Raw genomic sequence first — 23,946 nt, 5'->3', positions numbered from 1 at the left:
TTTCTACATCTCTGGAATGTGAATTGCTTCATTCAGCTGGTGTGAATCTTTCCGATTTCCAGATCACACGTTCCAGTAATAGAATCAGACGTTAATCCTCAGACTTTCTGGAGATGCCGAAGGTCGTGAGAAGGGTACGTGCATATTTTTGGCATGCCACAGGTTCAGTAACAATGCCGTACGACAATGAGAAGCGTGGTGGTGAAATTCAGAGTGTGTGGGTTTCATTTTCCCTCTGAATTCCTGAGCTCGAGCGAACGCTGATGCGTCACCGTCTACAGACCCGGAGAGGCTCGGCTTCATTCAGCTCATTGAGTTATTTCGTGCAGTTTCCTGGTTCTATTCAAACAGCTCGATTTCGTAGCAGTCGGAGGTGTGTCTGAAGGTTGTGAGTTCAATTCTCACACACAGAGTCCATGTTGTACAAGTTTTTTACTCTATGAGCAGCTGTCGCTCAGCTGTAAGGTCCTGGACTAGTTGTTTGTTGGCTGTATGGCTGTATGTTATATCCAAAGCGACTAACAGTACTGTGATAGTACACTGTCTAAGCAATTAAGGATTAAGGGCCTTGCTTAAGGGCCCAACAGTGGCAACCTGGCAGCGGTGGGGCTTTAACTGGTGACCTTTCAATTACTCGTCCAGTATCTCAACCACTAGACTACAACTGCCCAGATTGCAGGTACGTTGTTGGTAGTCACAGCTCTGAGATGTCAAGGGTAGCGATTCATTTACCTTTTGCAGCATTATGGTTCAATTTTGGCCTATTTCTTTTAAATCAGAAGGTTTTAAGGTTGACTCAGAGCTCATGAGTTTGAATCTCAGCTCTGCTATCAGCCAGCGGGAGCCTACACAGAAACACGATTGGCTGTGTGCCTGTAGGGGGAGGGCAATGCCTGAAACAAGGTTCTTTGTTATCCTTGTGGAAGTGCATGGCTCTCTGCATTCTGAAACCCCGCCCCTGGTAGGTGAAAAGAAGCGGTCAGATGCACGCTTTGTGTGGGAAAGCCAAACTGGCAAGTTTCGGAGGAGGCGTATGGTGAACTGGCTCTCTTTGATCAGATCTGGCGGCAGATTCGGGAATTGAACCTGATTACATTAGTAAATAAAGGAGTAAAAATCCAGAATAATAAAATGTAAATCCGTTCACATTGTGCGCAGTAATTGCGCCGAGCTCGTAAACTTCCCTGTATAAGAAATATTTTTGATATTGTTCCGTTTTATTGCAGCTTTTTGCTTCTCGTAAAATCCAAATAAAAAACAGAACAGGTTCATTCTTGCAGAACGTAACGGTTTGGCTTTCGGAGGCCGATCACTTCAGCAGTTTAGTGCAGATGGTGCGTGGCTGCTGAAATATTCGAGGTTCATCGAGACCTTTTCATCCCTCTTTGCTCTTTACCACCTCTGTATGAGGCGATAATCCCCCTTAAAAAGACCCCACAGACGGGACGGGCCTCCCTGCCTTCCCGGCTTCCCTGTCACGGACGGCCTGCGTGATTTATTCTGATTATCAAAACATTCGGAGATTTCCTCTCCGTCCAGACCGCATCCAGAAATGTAAAACTCTGCGCTGAATTCTGCGTCCCGCTGTTACATTCTCCCTTCCCTCCGCCGCGGCCCCTTTCTGCTCGGGGCCGCCAGGAAGCTGCCTCTATCTGGCTGGCCGGCGGCATTCCTGGCATGCTTGTGCCAGCGTCGTATCGCATTCAGCGCAACCCGAAGCGCTTCTCGCTCCCCCCCGCCCCGCTCACTCCCCTCCCGTCAGTGCTAATCGCAGCGGGAAAAAGAAGTGCAGAGATCCTCGGAGAAAACAAAACAAGCACGACCCGGGGGGTTGATTTTCTCTGATTGCTCGCGTTCGGTTTGGTTTTCTTAGATGGCCGTGCCGCCGTCTGAAAGGCTCTGTAAACTCCCAACACTTTCACCCAGCGATAAAGCCCTAACGTGAACCAGGCGCCCCCTCGGTCCTGCCGCTCCTGGGAACGCGGGTGCAAAAAAAACAAACAAATGAGACGGAACGGTAGACGTGTTCCATAAATTCTCTCATGGCTCTTCAGGCCAAGGCCACACGGATGCTAGAACGGTAACGCTGTTTATGCAGCGGCGTAGACTGAAGAGCAGCCGGTCTGGACTGCATCAAAAGCTCCACCACTTTTTTTTTGGTTGTTTTTCTTTCTGCTGAGACGATGTGGCATCTATCAAGGGTCTCCTGTGGTACGCACTTTTTTAAGCACTATATCGTGGTGCGGATTTGATTTTTTAATACATAAAATCCACACTTGTTTTATTTACAAAAGTTTTAAGACCTTTTATTGCAAGTATCTTTCAGAAACGCCTGGATTTAGGCGGTTTATCCCATTCTTCATCACAGATCCTAATCTTTAAGATCTTTATTCCATGTTTATTTGGGGTGAGGTGATAATATACATACAGAAATTTACATTATTTCATCTGGTGACTCTGTACACGTCTCATCATAAAAGTGGATTATAGATTTTCACAAGATTACAACCTGTTTGTTTATTTATAATTGCGAGTCAGGCCTCATTTTCCAGCGTCGGTGCCGAACGTCACAAATTCTTGTTTCTGTGTTAGAACTGTGTCGGTTCAAACCTGAGAGCTGGAGATCTCAGCACTGGTGGGCTAGTGTGTTTTTACATTCCTCCATGTGGCCACAACTTTATTATCTCGTTCCCTCACCTTACTATGTCATGGATGTATATTATTTTTATTTATGTCAACAGTGAGGCTCCGTAAAAACAAATCGGTTCCTTGAACTGTTCTGGAGCGTCTGACCTACCACTGAATCAAGCTTTTAAAAAGAAAAAAGAAGCAATAAATAAATAAATATATGAACATTCACTAGAATCTAACATATGGAATCGGAGAAAATCCACCGCACTTTGTTTTCACTCGTGGCTTCACGCTGAGTGCGGCTGAAATGTCGGATGGTATAGAACGTGAGATGTTTGGATTTGGCGGAGGGGCGGAAGCTGCACACGGACCCGAGGCGCTCCATCGTTTGGATGATTCAGCGTGACTGTGTTTGCGGTCTGAAGTGGAAACGTCTTTTCATTGTTTTCTGTTTAATTCACGTCCAGGCTGTAAAACGCGGCGGCCCCTGAGGAACACACCGACGGTTTGGGGGAGCGGTAAGAAAGGAGATCTCGGATTTGGAGCTCCTGAGGCGTCGGCATGTGTGTGTGGAGGTTTTTTAAATACACACGGAACTCTGGGAAAGCGGCTAAATCACTCACCGATTCGGTTCTTTCTGTATTGATGCGCATCCTGGCACGGGTTATTTTTACCCTCTGGTTGGTGCTGACGGGTGTTTTTCCGGTTAAAGGGGGCGTGGTGTGGTCGGCTTCTGTTTACGAGATACAGCGATGTACTGTGTCAGCTCGGATAAATAAACGTGCGGTACGTTTGTGTACACGTGCAATTAGTCGAGTCAGCTCCATGTGGGGCAACCTTCCACCTCCTCCCAGCTCCCTTCTCAGCTTTTACACTTTTAGGGTATCCAATGACCCGATTGCATTGCGCTTCTTCTCTACTGATGCCGATCCCCGCCCTGATTGAGGAGAGCGAGACTGACTGCATCATTTCACCTGCACGAGGTGAGTTTATATACAGATCAGCTTTGTGTACGGAGAGCCACACCCTGATCAGCGTATTATACCATCAACCAGACAGCAGAGAATCCCTGTCCGGCTCCCGCCCTGTACGAACAACAGCCAATCGTTGTTCATGTAGGCGCCCAGCCCAGTCGGATGGCAGAGCTGAGAGTCGACCCCAGCACTCTACTTACTGTCTAATAATCCCACTTCATTCACTACGCTTGAAGGCGTGGCCATTACAATCCCAGTCGCAAAACTCTGACTGGACTCAAGTGATGCTGGTTGTCATGGTAACGTGAAGATTAAGCGGTACTCGACACGTGGGCGTGGTTGGTCAGATTGTTGAGTAGTATGAACATGTAAACACCTTCAGTCTTCATCTGTAATCCGAATGAGTTCAATCAGATTGGAGAAAATCAGGCAGTGATCAGAACGTCATTGGTTCAAGCCCCACCAATGTCAAGTTGCTATCTCTGTGTCACTGAGTAAGACCAGCCACCAGTAAATGAATATAATCCAAGCATTTGAAGGTTATGGGTCCTTGCTCAAGAGTCCAACAGTGGGCAACTTGACAGTGGGACTTGACCCAACGACCTTCCAATTACAATTTCAGTACTTCAACTGCTGACATACCAGTGCAAACTGCTTGTGTAGCCTTTGAGAAGTGTATTTCATGTAGTTCATGGTGGCTTTTGAGATGCGTTTCTGGATCAGTGTCCTTTATTAAAACCCTAAAATCTTGTTGTGCCATGTTTGCTGTTGTTTACTGGAACCTGTTCTTCAATCCACCTCTACAATGTTTCCAGTGACACCGGCTGCCACGCATTTCCAAAGCTCAGTTAGTAACGGTACGATTATCCTCGCACCTCTCACGTCTCTCACGTCTTTCTGCATCTCTCATCTATTTCTCTTCTCTCTTTTTTTAGGAGAGGTGTTGAGTTTAGTGGACGACCTGTTTTCGGGACTGGGTTCTACCTGCGTGGTGCCAGGAAGGAGGGTCGGGGAACGTCCTCACTCCGTCATCTACTCCCTCATCTTCAAGTGCCTGGAATCAGACAGCCTGTACAAGTAAGAGTCCACTGCCACCATCCTCACCATCCCCACCTTTGATTTAGGAGGGCTGAGGCTGTCGCGCACTCCCTTCGACACGTGTGCAACCGCTACTTTTCACCTGCGAAGGCCAGGGTCTCACATAGAAACTTAACCGGTCAGCTGAGGTCATAATTGCCCCCAGAAGCAAGAATCCCTGTTTTAGCCATCGTCCCTCCCCCTACAGACACACAGCCAACCGTGTGTCTGTGTAGGCGCCCAGCTGGTTGATAGCAGAGCTGGGATTCGAACTTTACAGCTCAGGATCTCATCACTGTTGGGCTTGTGTGTTTTTATCACTGTGGTTTATCCAGGGATCCAGGGTTCGAATCTCAGCAGGGTTTGATATCAGCAGGTATCTCTGAGGGTCTGAGGGACGGTGGCCGAAACAGCCCAGTCGTTGGGAGGTGCGCTTGTCCGTGCGCTCTCAGTGCAGGTCCCAAACCTGGATAGAAATAGGAGGGTTGCATCAATACTGAGCCAAGTCTGGTATGCAGACCCCTAAATTCAGGAGCAGCCGAAAAAAAGGGCAGTTTTATCTGCTGCTGGGACTGCCAATCATGCCCTCTAGAGGGCACCCAGCCGGCCGGAAGCAGAGCCGAGATCCGAACCGAGGAGTTCAGAATCTTAGTGCTGGTGTGCTAGGGGAATATCCTGCCACGCCACCTGGGCGTTACCCTTAGAGCCCTTCAGACGCAACAGGTCCCCGCTCTGGTGGCACGACGGGGTCGGGTCTAGCCATGAATTGGGTGAGAGAGGGCAGGACTGTCGTCCCTCTGAATCCAAACCTGCTTCACGTACAGTGGAATTAGGGCTGGGCGATTTTCACGACTAATTCGGTTAATTCGCATGAACGTTTTCACCCGATGTTAGAATGTGACAATCGCGATTGTTTACATACTTTATATTTTAATTAAAATACCAGCATGTCACGAAGCAGAAACTGACCAGACGCCCGCGGAATATAAATCAGGGAAAGTTTAATATAAAAAGGGCGAAAACAGTGTACAAAATCAGGTAGAGTCCAAAACCAGCGAAAACCAAAACAGTAAACGGAAGACAACAAGGATTATACACGGTAACGGTTCGATTCAGTAATAAGGAGCGCAAACACGATCGGCAAAACGAGACACAAACAGAAGAGTTTAATTAAGATTCACTGAATCAAACACCGCTGAACTGAATCAAAATACGGAGCCGATGAGCGCGATCAGGATTGGCTGGAAAGTAACGAATTACATTTACTCGCGCTACTGTAATTGAGTCGTTTTTTTGTGTACTTGTACTTTTTAAAGTAGATTTGACAGCCTGTAATTTTACTTTTACTTAAGTAAGTTTTGTACTAAGAATTGTAATTCGCTACATTTTAAATCACATCCGTTACTGAGTAAAAAAATCGCGTCTGGGAAACTGCTGCAGTGAATTCTGCGATAGGGAGTCGGATCTTTTGTCTCGGTTCCTTTTAAAGAGCCGTATGTATGTAACGACTCCCAAATGCGCGAATAGGTTCCTTTATTTTGGCTTAAAGGGCCGTTCAATAGAATCGAATCATTCTACGACACATAATAGTGGTTAATACAGTTTGAAAGTTTTATGGGACTAAAATGACAGCTTTTTGTAGTTTTTTTCCTAATGTAAGGAGGTTCTGTTGAACATTATTTAAAATAAAAGTAAATTGTTATAAAGTTTGAGTCCCTTAAAAGGATAATTATAGGTGGTGCTGTTACTATTTTTGCACTTCTGCAGCCTTTAATTATAATACAAAAAAAGAAATTTGAGTCTTATTTTAATTGCATTATACAAGAACAAAAAAATATTTTTTTTGCAAAATCGCCCAGCCCTAAGTGGAACAGACAACTTTTAAATCCGAGTTGGTACGAACCCCCACAGAACTGCTCTTGTTTGTGAGAACTTCAGAAGGCGATCAGTTCTCGGCGCTCACCACGCTTCCTACCACGAGGGCGTGAGATCACAGAGTCGGTGCCACAAGAACGTTCTGCTCCGAGTGCACACACTCTCGACTAAACCGGCCTGAACTCTGCGTGATTGTCGCGTATTTATTTACACGACATTTATTGACGCCCGGCGGGCATCGCCAAGGCGACGGCACCAAACAGCGCTGAAAAAAGGCTTCACAACAAAAACAGCATCGCAAAGTCGTGCCCGTCGTATTATGTCTGCGTCCGCACGTCCCGAGCAAGTGTGAGTCGACAAAATATTTGCCCCGGTGCGTGTGACGACCACATCCTGTTTGGAGCGTTCTCGCTCATGGCAGCCGTGTTATTTGTTTAGAAAAGGGTCCGTTCTTCCCCCCTCGTGCTCCGTCAGCGCGGAGGAGGGGTGCAGCTGGATGTTATTAACGCGAACACACTCTGGCCTCGGCGGCGGCGCTGTCCGTGACGGGGAATAACGCGGACACGCCGGATTAGGCGGATCGGAGCGGAGATGGGTTTTCGTCCAGGGCGACGGAGACACAGATGCCCCGGTGAGTGAGAGTCTCTGGGGTCGACAGTGCAAGAGAGGTCGGCCTCTGACTCGGAACTGCGATACGGATCCATCCCAAATCCACCTGCTGCACCGCTGTGCTGTACACATCCCTTATACAGTACAGTCTATGGTCAGAAGTATTGGGACGCCCTTTCTAACCTTTCAATTCATGTGTTTCAGTCAGAACATTCGCACAGGTGTAATAAATCAATCATATAAGGGAAACCATATGCTTCTGACTTTGCAGCAACAGTTTAGGGAAGGGCTTTTCCTGTTCTAGCATGACTGTACCCCTGTGCACAAAGCAATCTCTATAAAGACATAAAGAGAAGCTCCACTTGGCCGCTCAGGTGGCGCAGCGGTAAAGTACGCTAGAGCACCAGAGTTGGGGTCTCGAATACATCGTATCGAATCTCAGCTCTGCCTTGTCGACTGGGCTGGGCGGCAGCATGAACAACGATTGGCTGTTGTTCAGGGTTAGAGGGTTAGAAAGTCGGATCATAGGTCCTCATAACTGGTGCGACTGCGGCCCCTGCTGGCTGACTGATGGCGCCTGCACAGGGCTGAGGAATAATGCTGATGGGGGTGTGGCCCTCCGTACACAGTGCCCGTCAGTGTATGAACTCGACTCGTGCAGGTGAAAAATGCAGTCTGTACGTGCTGTACGTCAGTCAGTGGTGAAGGGTCCAATCAGTATAGAGGACGCAATCAGGGTAATCGGACAAGACTAGATTAGGGGAGAAAATTGGGGGGAAAAAGTGGGGAAAATTATTAAATAAAAAAAAGAAAAGCTCCACTTAACAGCTTTGGAATGAACCGGAATGTCGACTAAGGCTTTCTGCTGTCATATTTTGACTGAACGGGCACAAATTCCCACAGACGTACTTAAAACTCTTGTGAGAAGCCTTCTTAAAAGAGCCGCCGATGTAATATGTTTTAGCGCCAAGCTCTAGGTCAGGTGTAATTTTGGCCATATAGTGTACATGGGGTTTGTCCGAAAACCTGGTGATCTCTCTACACAGACGCACTTTAGGTCATCCTACACTCCCGAGAAGAGGGCGTGTCTAAATTCTTAGATTCCTTAAAATGCTCCTACTGAGGCGCCTTAATTCTGAGTGATGATCTGACTGAATGACGAGGGAGCGTCCGACGCTTCGGCGCTGAAGCGGTGCGATCCCAGCATTCGGTGCGGCACGACTTTTCTCACAAAGAACTACAAACATGGCGGACGAATGAAATATGGAGCAACCAACTGAGTTCTTCTTTTCTAATGTAAATACATTCTCGTTGATGTCTAATCTGTATAAAGGTGCGCAAGTGTCGTTTATTTGTACAGTCAGGCTCGTCAGGGGCAGTTTAAGCGTTTTCGGTACCTGGAAGGAGACGTTAGCTGGCGTGCTAGCGGGTTGTGCCGTCTCAGCCCTTCGGTTTGAACGGCCTAAGGCTAACTGTGTTAGCTTAGTAAGCTAAAACTGCTAATCACTGTATAAGTATGCCTGACGAGCTCCATGTCTTATTAGAATCCTTTCTACTGAGGCAGCTGATCAGGTGGGTATAAGGCAGCAAGGCAGCTCACTAGGTTTTCAGTCAAACCCATGGAATAGTTGTCTATTGCCAAGTCATCTTTTCAGCTAGAACAACAGCCGCTCTTCTGAGAAGGCTTCTCACAAGACTTGTGTATAAATGTCTGCATGTCTGTGGGAGTTTGTGCCCATTTAGTCAAAAGATGACGTCTCAGTTGATGTTCCGGTTCATTCCAAAGCTGTTGAGTGGAGCTTTTTATTATGTCTTTATAGAACTTGCTTTGTGCACAGGGGAACAGTCATGCTGGAACAGGAAAGGTCCTTCCCTAAACTGCTGCTACAAAGTTGGAAGCATGTGATTTCCTTTATATGACTGATTTATTTCACCTGTTAGCAACTGTTGTGGCTGAAACATAGACAGGGGTGTCTGAATAATTTTGGCCTTATACTGTACATGGAATAGTTGTCTATTGCCAAGTACTGACGTAATTCAAGGACCAACTCATCAGCTAGAACAACAGCCCCTCTTCTGAGAAGGCTTCTCATAATACTTTAAATGTGTGTCTGTGGGAATTTGTGCCCGTTTAGTCAAAAACATACAGCGTTTGCATGGCTGGGCGCTGATGTTGATCAGAAAGCCTCAGTTGACGTTCCGGTTCATTCCAAAGCTGCTGAGTGGAGCTTTTCAGGGGTACAGTCATGCTGGAACAGGAAAGGTCCTTCCCTAAACTGCTGCTGCAAAGTTGGAAGCGTGTGAAGTCCTTTATATGACGGATTTATTGCACCTGTTAGCGACTTTTGTGGCTGAAACACAAACACTCACTCACTCACTGTCTTAACCGCTTATCCAATCAGGGTCGCGGGGGGGGGGATGCTGGAGCCTATCCCAGCTTTTCAATGGGTGCAAGGCACACAGTAACACCCTGGACGGGGCGCCAGTCTATCGCCAGGTAGACACACACACACACACTCACCTATAGGGCAATTCAGCGTCTCCAAATAACTTGACTGCATGTTTTTGGACTGTGGGAGGAAACCGGAGCTCCCGGAGAAAGGACCCGGACCGCCCCGCCTGGGGATCGAACCCAGGACTTTCTTCCTGTGCGGCAACAGTGCTACTCACCGAGCCACCGTGCCGGAAACACAAACACATGAATTAAAGGGGTGTCCCAATACTTTTGTCCATATAGTGTATATCATATTTTGGAGCTTCCTTTTGGAAATATCAAAGCTAGACCATCAATGTTCGAGTATTTTAAAAGAGATGTACGACAGCTCGTAATGTAGCATCTGTAAGTCATAAAAAAGCTTCTGGACGGCAAGGCGTACGAACGGTTTGACCCTATACGATGTCGCCCCTGACCGTCCAGTACCCACCCCCCCCACCCGCATTTCCGAAAATCGAGCAAACGGACGGTGGGGAACACGCTGTACTTTTCCCAGCGTTTCCAAACTGCTGTGAGGTTTTCGGTTTTATTCCCGTCTCTGATCTCCACCGCTGTAGGTTTTTATCACCTTCGGGTTTTTACGAGCGAGGCCCCGTAGAACAGCGTGTCCGACGGCCGTGAGTGTGTTGCGTGCGTGATTTACGGCGTCCTGATTAATCCTCAAACCCGATAGATCGTGTGTTTGGGTCTCGGGCCCCTGACTGGACGACGGGGCCTCCACAGGGGCTCAGTGGACCGTCAGTTTTCTTTCTTTATGTCTTTAAATTTAGTGAATCCAGGAACGTGATCAGGGTCTTCGGTCAGTGACTGACCTGTGGAAGAGTTTGGGTTCGACTCCCTGGGTTCAAATGTGCAGCTGGGCTCCTTTCAGTCTGAGGTTTGCATGTTCTCCCTGTATCTATGTCTAAAGACATGCAGCTAAGAGCTGAATTGAGCGATCTGTCCTTTCACCAAATAAATTGAATGCACCGCAACCCTGACCAGGATAAAGCAGTGGTAAAACACACAATGAATGAATGAACGTTCTGGTTCACTTTGTTTTCAGTGGCGACCTGACCTAGTCCGTGTGGTTGTAGTTTTATATTCCTTTTCCATTCTTTAACAAAGACGAGACGAGATGAGATGAGATGAGATGAGCTTTGATATGACTGTATGTCTCCCTGACCTGACCTGACCTCTTTCAATCACCTTTCTGACCAAGATAAAGCGGTGGTAAAACAGACAATGAACAGACAGTGGCGACCTGACCTAGTCAGTGTGGTTGTAGTTTCATATTCCTTTTCTTATTCTTGAACACAGAGTTGAGTTGAGATGAGCTTTGATATGATTGTATGTATCCCTGACCTGAACTGACCTCTTTTCTTTTTGACTTTGTGATTCGTATTGTATTGTGGACAGCACCTACCATACCGATAGACCTCACAAAGTGACAGGCTTTTTGTTATTAGCGCCATTTTACGAACATGCTCATAGATTTAATCCTTTAAAGCACATTTAACAGAACATCTGTCAGTCTGTGGCCTCTTTTCTGGCCATCGTATCACCCCCGTAGGTTCTTCAGAAGAACCTACAGCGATGCAGACACGGTCAGGACTCTCAGGATCTCACAGGAATAAACACGACCCCGGGTCGAGGGCTGAACCAGATAAACCCGACTCGCTGGCATCGCAGAACCTGATAACGCCGGCACGAGCGGCGCTGTGTGCCATGAGTTATGAGGTGCCGTGTGATGCCTGAGCTCCAGACCTGAACTGACCCCAACCTGGACGGTCCTGCTCTGGAGATCTCCAGAACATCCAGCAAACCCTGGTCAGGGCAGCAGTGCACACTGATCTACTCACACCCACGGAATATTTAGAGCACGTTTCGGGAAATGGACGTAACTAAACTCATATGGACACTGGGAGAACGTGACGAACTTCTTACATTTTCAGGCATGAACTTTCCAGGGTTCGAATCTCCAGCTGTGCTAGGGGTGAGATTGATTGGCATCCTGACACACTGTGACCCTGACCAGGATAAAGCGATGGTAAAACATGATGATAATGAATACTGAAATTCATGACAAACACGAAGTTGTTTAGTCACTGTCCATGAGGAGTTTAGCATGTTCTCCCCATGTCTCTACGGGCTCCTTGGGGCCCCTTAGGTTCTCTGGTACCTTTGAGGAACATGCAGTAGGTGCATTGGTTACCGTGTGTGGATTTTCTTCCACAAGTCCAAGCTACTAGAAACTGCTGTGTGTGTGTGTGTGTGTGTGTGTGATGGACTGCTGACCCATCCTTGGTGTTTCCCATCTTTTGCCCAGTAAATCAAATGCACCGAGACCCTGACCAGGATAAAGCAGTGATAAAACACACAAAAAATGAATGAACGTTCTGGTTCACCTTGTGTCCAGTGGTGACCTGACCTAGTTGGTGTGGTTGTAGTTTTGGGGCCACCAGGAAGGACCCTGGTCAGGGCAGCAGTGCACACTGATCTGCTCACACCCACGGAATATTTACAGGGATATTTTTGGAAGCGGACACGTGGAGAACGTGCCAAACTGAAAACAAATTTTCAGGCATTAACTTCAGGCTAGTCCACTACCGCTGTGATCCAGGGTTCGAACCCTTGTCTGTGCTATCAGCCGATTGGGTGTCTAGGTGCCAAACAGACACTTTTGGCTATATCTGAGTGGGTGGGGTTGATTCTAACTGCATTGGACACGCCGCGACCCTGACCAGGATAAAGCGGTGGTAAAACAGACAATGAACAGACAGTGGTGACCTGACCTAGTCCGTGTGGTTGTAGTTTTATATTCCTTTTCCATTCTTTAACACAGACTGAAATGGAGTAAGATGAGCTTTGATATGAAGTATGAGGTGTGTCTTCCTGAATTAACCTGGCCTGTTTCACTTTGACTTTGATTTGTATTGTGGACAGCATCTACCATACTGATAGACCTCACAAAGTGATATTCTATTCATGCTCTTCAAGTGCATGGACCGTTGAGCATGGTGACTAAAACACCAGAACTCAGAGTTGGGATGTCCACATACTTTCGGTCATATGGACACTCTCCGGACTCTGCTTACAGTAGGTGTTGCGTATGCCCATGTCTCTATGGTCCTGGGTTCAAACCTCGCCATCTGTAAGTGTTTACAGGGAGTTCGGTGTTCCGTTCGGCATCCAGAAGTCCCATTTGTCGATAATATATGATTAAAAAGCCGAAATGTTGCTTTATAGTCGACGGCGGGTCTCCGTTCTGACCGGAGCGTGCACTTCCAGTCCTACTGACCCCAGACAGAACGCAGCGGTCAGTATAACTGAATAAATGAAGTATCAGAAATGGCGGAGAGCTCTGGACCGATCGTTTATCAGGTGAGGAATCGATCGAGGGAATAAAAACCTCGTTCGTTCGAGAACACGAGACGATCGTTGACGCCCGACGACCCGGAACGCCACCGAAAGCCACTGAAGTTTCCGTTTCGGTCCAGTCCTCCCAACTCCATTAAACTGGAAATGGTGCCTCATTAACATACCAGTAAGGTACGCGGTGTGCTCCCCATCTCCCCCCCCCCACATCCAACTGTGAACGTTTTATCAGGAATCCTGGTGGCGCTGATTCAAAAACCTGAAAGCAGATACAGTAAAAGGACAAAAGTTCAAAAGTACTGGGACACCCTTTCTAAATTTTGGAGATTATATGCCTCAGACTTCGCAGCAACAGCTTAGGGAAGGCCCTATATGTTCCAGCCTGACTGTTTACATTTATTGTCATCCAAATCGACTTAAGGCAACTTAAGCAATTAAGGGACCCAACAGGGGCAACTTGGTGGTGGTGGGGCTTGAACCAGCAACCTTCTGATGACTACTTTAGCACCTTTGCCGCTGAGCTTGCACAAAGCGAGCGCTATAAAGACACGAAGAACAGCTCGGTTGATCTCAGCCCCACTGAACGGCTTTGAAATGAGCCGTACAAATGCTCTTTTGACAGAATGGGCACAAATTCCCACAGACATGCAGATGGTAGAAGGTCAGGATGAAGCTGTACAGTACAGAGCTCTGAACTTTAACCACCGGGATGATTTGGAATGTTGATTCTTATTTAATGAGGGTTCCTGACATCACAAGTGTTCTTTTTACTGAAAAGGCATGAATCCCCACAGGCACATTCCAAACTGTGTGGAAAGTCTGTCATTACCTTAACATAGGGTGGTGGTGCAACCATATAATGGACCACAGTTTTGCTGGTTTAGGGGCAGCACCGTGTCTCGGTGGGTAGCACTGTCACCTCACAGCAACAAGGTCCTGGGATTGATTCCCAGCTGGAGCGGCCGTGTTTGAGCTTTGCCGGCACCTTGAGTCCTTCCATGTTTGAGCTTTGCCGGCACCTCCGAGACCTTAAACCAGCGCCGAGCAGACAAACCAAACCCCCCCCCCCCCCCCCCGGCCTCGAACCCTAAACTATACTTTACAAATTGTCTGACAGAAGGAAAAACACACACAAGCCACCCTCTGTCTTCACTCGGCGACTCCGAAACCGCCTAATTCAAACAGCATGCTGGTTCCGGCGGCCGCATTGTTATGGTGGGCAGAGTCAGAGGGGAGGAGGACGGCTTTTGGTGAGGTTTGGGTGAGGAATGCTGCGCGTCTCTGTCGATGAATAGCGAGATCGGGCGAACTATGCGAGTCATGCGAAAATAGGCCGCGGTACAAACAAAGCGCTCGGCTGGGGGTGGCGTAGGATGGCTCCGCGGGCGAGGGACGAAGTCAGAGTTGTTGCGACGTTAAGAAGTAAATCATGCGGATGAAAAATAAAACAAACAAAAAAAAAAAAACTCCCGCGGCTGGTGAGTGTTTATCTTACAGTGATGAATTGTGTCTGTTTCAAAGCCGAACAGACATGAATGAAGACAAAACAAAGAGAGGAAGAGGCATCTTTTTATTTTGATGAAACATTTGATAGAATGAAGGTAAAAAATCGTCCTGGCTTTGATTTGTGTATCTACACTGTTGCTAAGATTACTGTTTTATTAATGCATCTCTCTTTTCCGCTGATGGAGGCACTGATCCAAAAAGGGTATATTTGCCTGACACACCCTCCCGCCGATGCCTGTTTGGTCCACCGACCCCTTCTTATTCGCCCGTACATCAGTTTTGCGCATGGAGAGTCATGCGCTGATCTCCACGTTCCTCCACTTCTGTGCAGGTGCCTCGGGCTACTAACCAGGGTCCTTACATAACGTTAAAGACCCCCTCCACTTTCCAGTCCGGTCTTTTCCCACCTAGCAGACTTTAGTGGCCAATTTGTCTGCTGCACTGCCAGGTGTGCCTGCTAGGGGGCGCCCAGCCGACCAGTTGAGATATGAACTTGGGGCGTTCTGTTGCTAAGATATATTTTAATATACAGTATATTAAAAATATATATATATGACAATAATAATAATAATAGTACGACTATTGAATGTTATTGAATAATAATATCTATAAGTAACAAAAAATAGGGGTCTAGAAAATAAAGTGACATTAGTGGCGTCAATCCTAATCAGTCCAACAACAAGAGGTCTGTGCTGCCTCGACTGTAGAGGGACTCGTTTTAGAGTCTGATGGCGAGTCTGATCTCCAGTCTGATGGCGAGTCTGACACTTATAGCCGGTTGCTGAACACACTTTACTGTGGCTTTACTGTAGTATGTGAAGGGAAGAGGAGCGGCATTGTCCAAAATTGTTAAACGTTTATTAATCGTCCTTTGTTTGTTTAACAATAGTTTCCAAAAAATCCAGCCCAATTCCCATGACTGAGCCAGACGTCTTGATTAAAAAGCTGTGTCATGTCTTCCAGTAGTCTCTTATTTATGACATATTAAATTTTTTTTTGTGCTGCATGTTCTACAACCGACCACATAAAAACTTTTATCATGAGGTGTCAGTTTGATTTCCTCCCCAACCCCGGCTAGAGACCACAAGGGACCCGATGTTCTTTCTTTCTCATTTTCGGGCAGAGAAGTGCGTGTTCCTGGCATTCAGTTACAGAAAAGAAAATATTACAGAACTCACTGAGATCTCGGGTCCACGATGTTCATCAATGAGCCAAAACATTAGAACCACTGCTGGAGGAACCACTAGAGAAAGCCTGTGGGATTCGGTACCCCAGTATCACCACTGGTTCCAAAGCCTGCATCTCGTTGTAGATGCTTTAAACAGTGGACACGGGCATTATGACTGGCATGGGACTGTGCCACGTCATACCTCATACCCTCGGCTGGCACGTTCGCGCTTTACCCAGCCTGCTCTGAGGTCCTGGTGTCCGGCAGCTGAGCATCATTCCTCTGCGCTGGGTGGTCCGATAACGTGCAGACCCTGAGCTTTAATGTGTTCTGTATTTGCTGAGCGGAACTCTGTCATTAGAGGAAGTGGGAGTCCCATTTAAGCAGCTATTAGCCATAATAACCGGCCTTTTCTTTTCTTTTCCCTTTCTTCTCGATTTTTTTATTCAGGCTCCGCTCGCCAGGACAATTTCCAAACGTAACGTAACAGAATCCCTTGGAACCCTGCCGGCCCCACGTACAGGCCGCCGTGAGTTACCATGAGTTCCCGGTCTTTACTCATAAACCGGGGCTGGTGATGGAATGGTGGAGCCGGGCAGGTTTACTTTTGCGCCAGAAGGTTCAATTACCGGGAGAGAAAGCTCCTGACCTCCCAGAGTCGAGCCCAGATGCCGCCGCTAATGGCCGTGTGTGTTTGTGTAGATGTTGGCTAATGGGTTTGTAATGGTTCCCCAATGACACCAATTGTAAACACCTCACTGTCACTGCTGGACTGAGAATAGTCCACCAACCAAAAATATCCAGCCAACAGCGCCCCGTGGGCAGCGTCCTGTGACCACTGATGAAGGTCTAGAAGATGACCGACTCGAACAGCAGCAATAGATGATAGATCGTCTCTGACTTTACGTCTACAAGGTGGACCGACTAGGTAGGAGTGTCTAACAGAGTGGACAGTGAGTGGACACAGTGTTTAAAAACTCCAGCAGCGCTGCTGTGTCTGATCCACTCATACCACCTAAATAATACCTGCTCTGTGGTGGTCCTGTGGGGGTCCTGACCATTGAAGAACAGCATGAAAGGGGGCTAACAAAGCATGCAGAGAAACAGATGGACTACAGTCAGTAATTGTAGAACGAAGTGCTTCTATATGGTAAGTGGAGCTGATAAAATGGACAGTGAGTGTAGAAACATGGAGGTGGTTTTAATGTTATGGCTAAACGGACTTTTGTTCTTTCTCAATGATCACATCTCCAAGATCAGATTCCTGACTCGTTGTGAAAGTCTGTACCATACCGATAGACCTCACGAAAGCATGCACCGTTCATCATTGTACCATGATCAAAAATAGCCACTCGGCGAATGTTCTGCAAACACAGGAGTTGACTTTCAACAAATCGAGCACGCTGGCAGGAAATACAATAACAGCATCGCGATTATCTTTAAAAAGTTGTTGAACGGTTTTGTTTTGTCGTTTTGTTCTTACGTTCTGACGTAACACAAAACGTAACGATTTCCAAAAAATATGGCTCTGCAAGTCCTTCCCTCGCCTACCGCTGATGATTTTTTTCTCTCCGTCCTTCTCAGGTTCACTCTGTACGCCGTGGACAGCCGCGGCAGCCGCTCAGAGTCCAGCTACGTGACGGTTCGCACTTCCTGCCCCATGGTAGACGACAGCCGGGCAGAAGGTACATCTTCGATTTTTCTCCTCTCCCTCCCAGTACCAGGTCTCAGAAGATTGTATTCGCACTTGTAACTGGCGTGAATGAACAGCGGCCTCCTGATGGAGCAGTGGCAGGTCAAGGTCTCACCTAGCCGAGGTGTCGTAGCTTCATTTTCTTCAGCATGACGTCACTGGCTTAGAGGCAGACAGGAGAAAGTTCTTGCCATGTTTCGAGCTTTTTAGATCCCCATAAAATGGAGTTACTCGCCCCTTCTAATTTTCTATTGAATTCATGCATCCCAGCCACAACAGTTGCAACAGGTGTAATAAATCGATTATAAAGAGGGAATAATACACTTCCAACTTTCCAGCAGCAGTTTAGGGAAGGCTCTTTCCTGTTCCAGCATGACTGTGCAAGTTCTATGAAGACACAGAGCCCTGCTTAGCCCCACTCAAAAGCTCTGGAATGAACCGGAACATCAACTGAGGCTTTCTAGACCAACATTAGAGCTTAGACATACAAATAAACACTCTTTTGAATGCTCTGAATGGGCACAAATTCCCACAGACATACAGCCTCTCAGAAGACCGGCTGCTGTTATAGCTGAAGGATCGGTTGGAGATCACTCTATTTTAATACCAAAAGGCCAAGTGGTCCAAGGCGAAACAATCCACAGACCATCGCCGGGTAGTTGGGCGGCCAAGACTTGATGATGCCAGAGGAAGTCTATGGGGTCAGAATCAGTTCACCTACTGGTCAACTGTGGCTCAGATTGCAGCGCATGAAAACCCTTTTGTGTTTGGAAGCGATATTACCCTGGCAAGGACTTCAGGACGTCAGGAAATGCAGGTTGCCAAGAGTTCGCACCACATGATCGATAATCAATACGGCAGAAAGGAAGAGAAAATGATAATCGAGAATGACAGGGACGCAACTTTAAAACGTTAATTAGCTACCAGCCGACATCCCAGGAAAATGACAAGCCTGGCTTCTCGGCTTCATCTATAACAGCAGGTACTGAGGCGATAACGAAGCCATTACGTAAAGGTCTGTCCTGTCTGCAGCGGATTAATGTTTAATGAGGTGCAGAGAGGGAAAACGTACCATTACTAACTGTTAAATGTTAATAGTCTAATTTTTGTAGGTACTAGATCAAGGTTGGTATAGTAGCATTCTTATGTGTCTGTGCTAATCTCTGGTATATGATTTATTTGAGCATTTTTAATAAAAAAACCTTGTGATTTCTCTACATAGACACATCTTACCTCATCGGACGCACTCCTGAGAATAAGGCATGTCTAAAAAAGCAGCTAATCTCTTTCTTTCTGTGTTTTAGAGCTAGCGGATAAGGTGTACAACCTGTACAACGGCTACACCAGCGGCAAGGAGCAGCAGACAGCCTACAACATGCTGATGGAGGTCTCTCCACCCATGCTGTACCGGGTCCAGCACCACTACAACTCCCATTACGAGAAGTTCGGGGACTTCGTGTGGAGGAGCGAGGACGAGCTGGGACCCAGGTGAGATGCTCGGCAACCTCATGTTTAATATATGATAAAATATCCCGTAAATCTGTCCGGAAATGTCCAACAATGACTTGGTATAAAGTTCTGTCAATGATTTTGTGTTTTATACGTCAATAAGGTTGTTTGAAGAGCAATGATTGTACGTGCACATTAAATCTGAAGGGCAGGTCCTATTCTGATGCATGTTTTGCATCACGGCTTCAGTAATTGACTGTCTCAATTTGCATAATACCTAATCAAACTAAAACTAAAAGAAAAAATCACCAAATATTGGTAATATAACCGAAGGTAAAAGTTTGTGGACACCCATCCTATTCACATCTTTTACTTGTTTCAGCCACACCTGCTGCTTACAGGCGTATTAAAGCCACTACATGATATTAATTACATCGGTGGCTCGGTGGGTAGCACTGTTGCCTCACAGCAAGAAGGTCCTGGGTTCGATCCCCAGGCGGGGCGGTCTGGGTCCTTTCTGTGTGGAGTTTGCATGTTCTCCCCGTGTCTGTGTGGGTTTCCTCCGGGTGCTCCGAAAAACATGCAGTCAGGTTAATTGGAGACACTGAATTGCCCTATAGGTGAATGGGTGTGTGTGTGTGTGTGTGTGTGTGCCCTGCTGATGGACTGGCACTCCGTCCAGTGTGTTACTGTGTGCCTTGCACCCATTGAAAAGCTGGGATAGGCTCCAGCATCCCCCTGTGACCCTGATTGGATAAGCTGTTAAGAAAGAGAGTGAGCGAATTACATGCCTTCAACCTTGTGACAACAATTTGGGGAAGGTCTCGTCCTTTATTATCATGATCTTGCACAAAAACAGACCCATAAAGACAAAATTTGACCTACACAGAGCTTTAAATTTACCCTCATTAAACATTTGGAATAAATCGGAACTTTGACTGTGAGCCAGGCCTTCTTGTCACTTTAGTACGATCTGAATGGGCACAAATTCCAAATGAAACACTCCCTCATCTTGTTCCAGAAGAGTGGACGGGGCAGGTCTATATTATCACTGATCGAAGTGTCCGTTTTACCAGTGCTTTATCCTGGTCAGGGTCACAGTGGGTCCCATTAATCGGGCGAAACGTAGGGAATACCATAGACAGGTTGCCAGTTCATACATTTACACTTAGGGCAATATTAGTAGCTTTAATAGGCATTGTGAGAGGAAACCGGAGCACCCGGATGAAAACCCACACAGAAACAAAGCAGGGAATTGAACCCAGTCCCTTCTGCTGTGAGGTAACAGTGCTGCCCACTAGACCCTTGTGCCACCACACATATAAAGTAATAAAAACGGACAGCTGTGTGATAGGTAGTGATGGTCAATTAAATAAAATAAAACCTTTGGAATGAATCGGAACTTTGACTGTGAGCCAGGCCTTCTTGTCACATTAGTACGATCTGAATGGGCAAGAGTGGATGGGGCACTGTCAAAGTGTCCATTTTACCAGCGCTTTATCCTGGTCAGGGTCACAGTGGGTCCCATTCATCGGGCGAAACGTAGGAAGCACCACAGATAGGTTGCCACACACTCATGCATTCACACTTAGGGCAATATTAGTAGGGACATTGTAGCCTAGTGGTTAAGATACTGGACTTGTAATCAGAAGGTCACTGGTTCAAGCCTCACCACTGCCAGGTTTCTGCTGTTGGGCCCTTGAGCAAGGCCCCTAACCTTCAATTGCTCAGACTGTATACTGCCACAGTACTGTAAGTTGCTTTGGATAAAGGCGTCCGCTAAATGCCGAAAATGTAGTAGCTCCAATAGGCATTTTGAGAGGACCCACACAGGGAATCGAACCCAGTCCCTTCTGCTGTGAGGTAACAGCGCTGCCCACTACACCCCCGTGCCGCCACACATATAAAATAATAATAGTAGACGGCTGTGAGTTAGGTAGCTATCGTTCCACCCGATTTGCACGTGGTTTAATACACATTAGGTCTGAACCGTTCTGGTCAGCCTCTCTCGACTTCACATCCCACACAGAGATGAACGTAAACACCACGTCCAGCCGTAATTCCATCCTTAAAAATATTGGTTTAGGCTTCCACTGCACAGCCAGGCCAGTAAAAGCAATTACCAGTGAGTCTGCTCCACCGTGCCATCTCATACCAGCATAAACCTCATCGTAAATCCAACCCGGTGCTCCGGCACATTTTTATATTTGTTTATTCAAGCACTTCCAATGTTTTTATTTCCTACCATTATTTTTTAATATCCGTGTTTTTGCGTCAGAAGCGGTCACTCGACACCGGCGCTAAGTCGACAAACGGCCGCCGTTATTATTCCAGACTCTTGCGGACGGCACGAGGCTAACGAAAGTGGCCTCCGGTGAGCGGCGAGTGGTGCGGTCAGCCGCGGGTACGTGGGGAAGAGGTGCTCTCAGAACGGGCCTCACGTCCTTGCTGTCCAGATCTGAGGCACCTAGTAAATTCGCTACCTGTGCGGGGGGGGTTCTGCCGTTGGCCCAATGACCGGGATAAAGCAGTGCGAAAACAGACAGTGAATAAATAAATGAAACCAGTGATACTTGGTGCAATTTTCAACTTTATTAAACAACCCAAATCATTCCAATGAATGACTTTTATAAATACGCTTACCGTTTGATTCAGTTCTTTCTAGAGTACACTACATGGGCAAAAGTATTGGGACGGCCACTGATTGGTAGACCACGTAAAGTTACAGAGCGGGGGTGCTGAGTGCTGAGGCGCATAGTTAGTTCCAAACTGTGTGCCAGGAGGTTCATGGCATGGGTTTTCATGGCCATCACCAATGCCGAGCAACATATGGAGTGGCATAAAGCACACCACCAATGGACCAATGATTTGTGCCAGCTGTGAAGTTTGGTGGAGGTTGCCCTAGACCCTTTAGTTCCAGTGAGGGGAAATCTTAATGCTTCAGTGTAGCAGGACTACAGACAACTTTACCCACTACTGCTGAGATCTGGGGAGCCAGGGTTTGAATCTCTGTGGTGCTATCGACCAGTCGGGCGTCTGTCTGGACACGGTTGGCTAATGCCCAGGCAGGGGGAAGAAGGTATTTGAAACAGCCTGGCCATTAAGAGTCACTTTATCTTTAGTCAGTGCGCTCTGGGTGCAGCTCAAGCCAGAGATAGGAGGGTTGCCAGATCCACTGTGGATGGACGGATGGAAAACAACCTCATATGATCGGTAAATCAGGAGCACTTTACTTCCATAACAGGATGACTCCGTTCCTCCGCTCGAAATAATTCTCACTTTAAAAGCTGCGCTCGGACAAGCTAATCCACTCAGCGTGACGGGACGATAAAACCCTGCGATTTTTATTCATCCCTGCATTAGGAAATGAAAGCGTAGGTCTGAATTATTCCCACGAGGAAAAATCCCTAATGGTAGCTATTTAAGTGCCAGCGTGCTTTATAATAATTATTATTTTTTATTATTATTAGCCGAATGTGCATTTAGAAAACGAAGCTGCCCGTGAAAAACCCCGAGTCACAGCTCCATAAGTGGGCGTGATTTACGCCGGACAGTGAAGGTTTGTTTCTCGGTGTTACACAAACCGACAGGCTTTTAACGGCACGTAAAAATATAAAACACAACGCCGAGTTTTATTCCAACAAAAGCTTTATTTGAAAAAATGAATAAATAAATAAATAAAAATAATTAGCATCATGGTTATAACAGTGTTGTAGAAAATAAAGTCGATTTTTAACAAAGAAAGTCAGTCGTTACCAGTTTCTGACAATATGGGACCTGAAAGCCACCAGTTCACTGCTAACAGATGTAATAAATTAATTATATTAAGTAAATGGTTCCAATTTTGCAGCAACAGTTTAGGGAAGGCCCTTTTTCTGTCCCAGCATGACTACCCCTGTACCTAGCACAAAGCAAGCTGTATAAAGACGTGAATAAAAGCTTCAGAGTCCTGCCCCGCTCTGCAGCTTTGGAATTTACATTTACATTTTCAGCATTTAGCAGACGCTTTTATCCAAAGCGACTTACACAATGAGCAATTGAGGGTTAAGGGCCTTGCTCAGGGACCCAACAGTGGCAACTTGGTGGTGGTGGGGCTTGAACCGGCAACCTTCTGTTTACTAGTCCAGTACCTTAACCACTGAGCTATCACTGGAATGAATTGGAAGCCCAACAAATTCCCACAGTCATACAGACATTCACATAGAGGTCACTCTGTTTTAAAAGCATTTGTTTTGGAAATAGAATGTCCAACAAGCTCATGGTCAGGTGTCCATGATAGTGTATCATGTACGATGGGCTTGATTGCTTTACCCAGTTTGGATATACTCAATTCCCCCTGTAAACCAAGTGCATGTCAGCAGGGCAGCAGGATCACTGTGATCCAGACCTTGTGGTCCAGCATCGAACCCCGACTGTACCAGGAGCGAATCTCTACAGTCATGTTCCAAAATCTGATGAAAAGCACATGTACAAGAAGTCAGGTGTCCACAAACTTTTGGCCATGTTTTAAAAAGTGCTGATAGCAAAAACGATCGGTGTGAATTGGTGCTATTTAAACGAAGCATCGTGTTCCTGCCAAAATAAACGTAGTAAAAATCTTCAGATGTAATGAAATGTAATATATCAGGTTCATGATGAATCATCGGCGTGTACGAGCTGCTGCGTCTGGTTAGCGCACCATGATTAGTGCACCGTGTTCCTCCAAAAATAAACGTCATGAGATTAAACTCTGTTTGATCAAATTATGACTCAGATTAACAAACTGAGCACCTGAAGCATAAAAACAGCCAAATAAGAGATTTTCATCTGATCAGAGTCACTGAAGCTCAAACCATCATGTTAACATTTTATACTAGATATTTTTTATACTAAACTTTTCTTTATTTTTTCTTTATTTTGTTTTTGCGCTTTGTTTTTGTTTGTTTGTTTTATTAGTTTTTATTATTATTTGTTTGGGTTTTTTGTCATTTTTTATTATGTTTGTTTTTTTGTATGCTTTTGATATTTTTTAATTATTTTTTTCAGTTTTTTTATTAGTTTTAACTAGTTTTTATTATTTTTTAATTTTATTTTGTATGTTTTTTTATTATTATTTCTTTGGTTTTTTTATTTA

General features: G+C 46.3%; 1 protein-coding gene across 1 annotated transcript in view; it reads left to right on the top strand.

Moving 5' to 3' along the window:
• Positions 1-23,946, top strand: part of LOC134303423 (astrotactin-2-like) — a 311,971-nt gene that overhangs the window by 283,554 nt on the left and 4,471 nt on the right. Inside the window, exons 20-22 of the mRNA XM_062988832.1 lie at positions 4,541-4,682; positions 17,276-17,376; positions 18,689-18,872. Of these exons, the coding sequence (XP_062844902.1) occupies positions 4,541-4,682; positions 17,276-17,376; positions 18,689-18,872 (427 nt within the window). The remainder of the gene's footprint in view (positions 1-4,540; positions 4,683-17,275; positions 17,377-18,688; positions 18,873-23,946) is intronic.

Source organism: Trichomycterus rosablanca, chromosome 26 (genome assembly GCF_030014385.1).
Source record: "Trichomycterus rosablanca isolate fTriRos1 chromosome 26, fTriRos1.hap1, whole genome shotgun sequence".
Taxonomy (NCBI): Eukaryota; Metazoa; Chordata; class Actinopteri; order Siluriformes; family Trichomycteridae; genus Trichomycterus; species Trichomycterus rosablanca.
The sequence above is the reverse complement of the archived record's forward strand: the minus strand, read 5'-3'. Positions and strand labels throughout refer to the sequence as shown.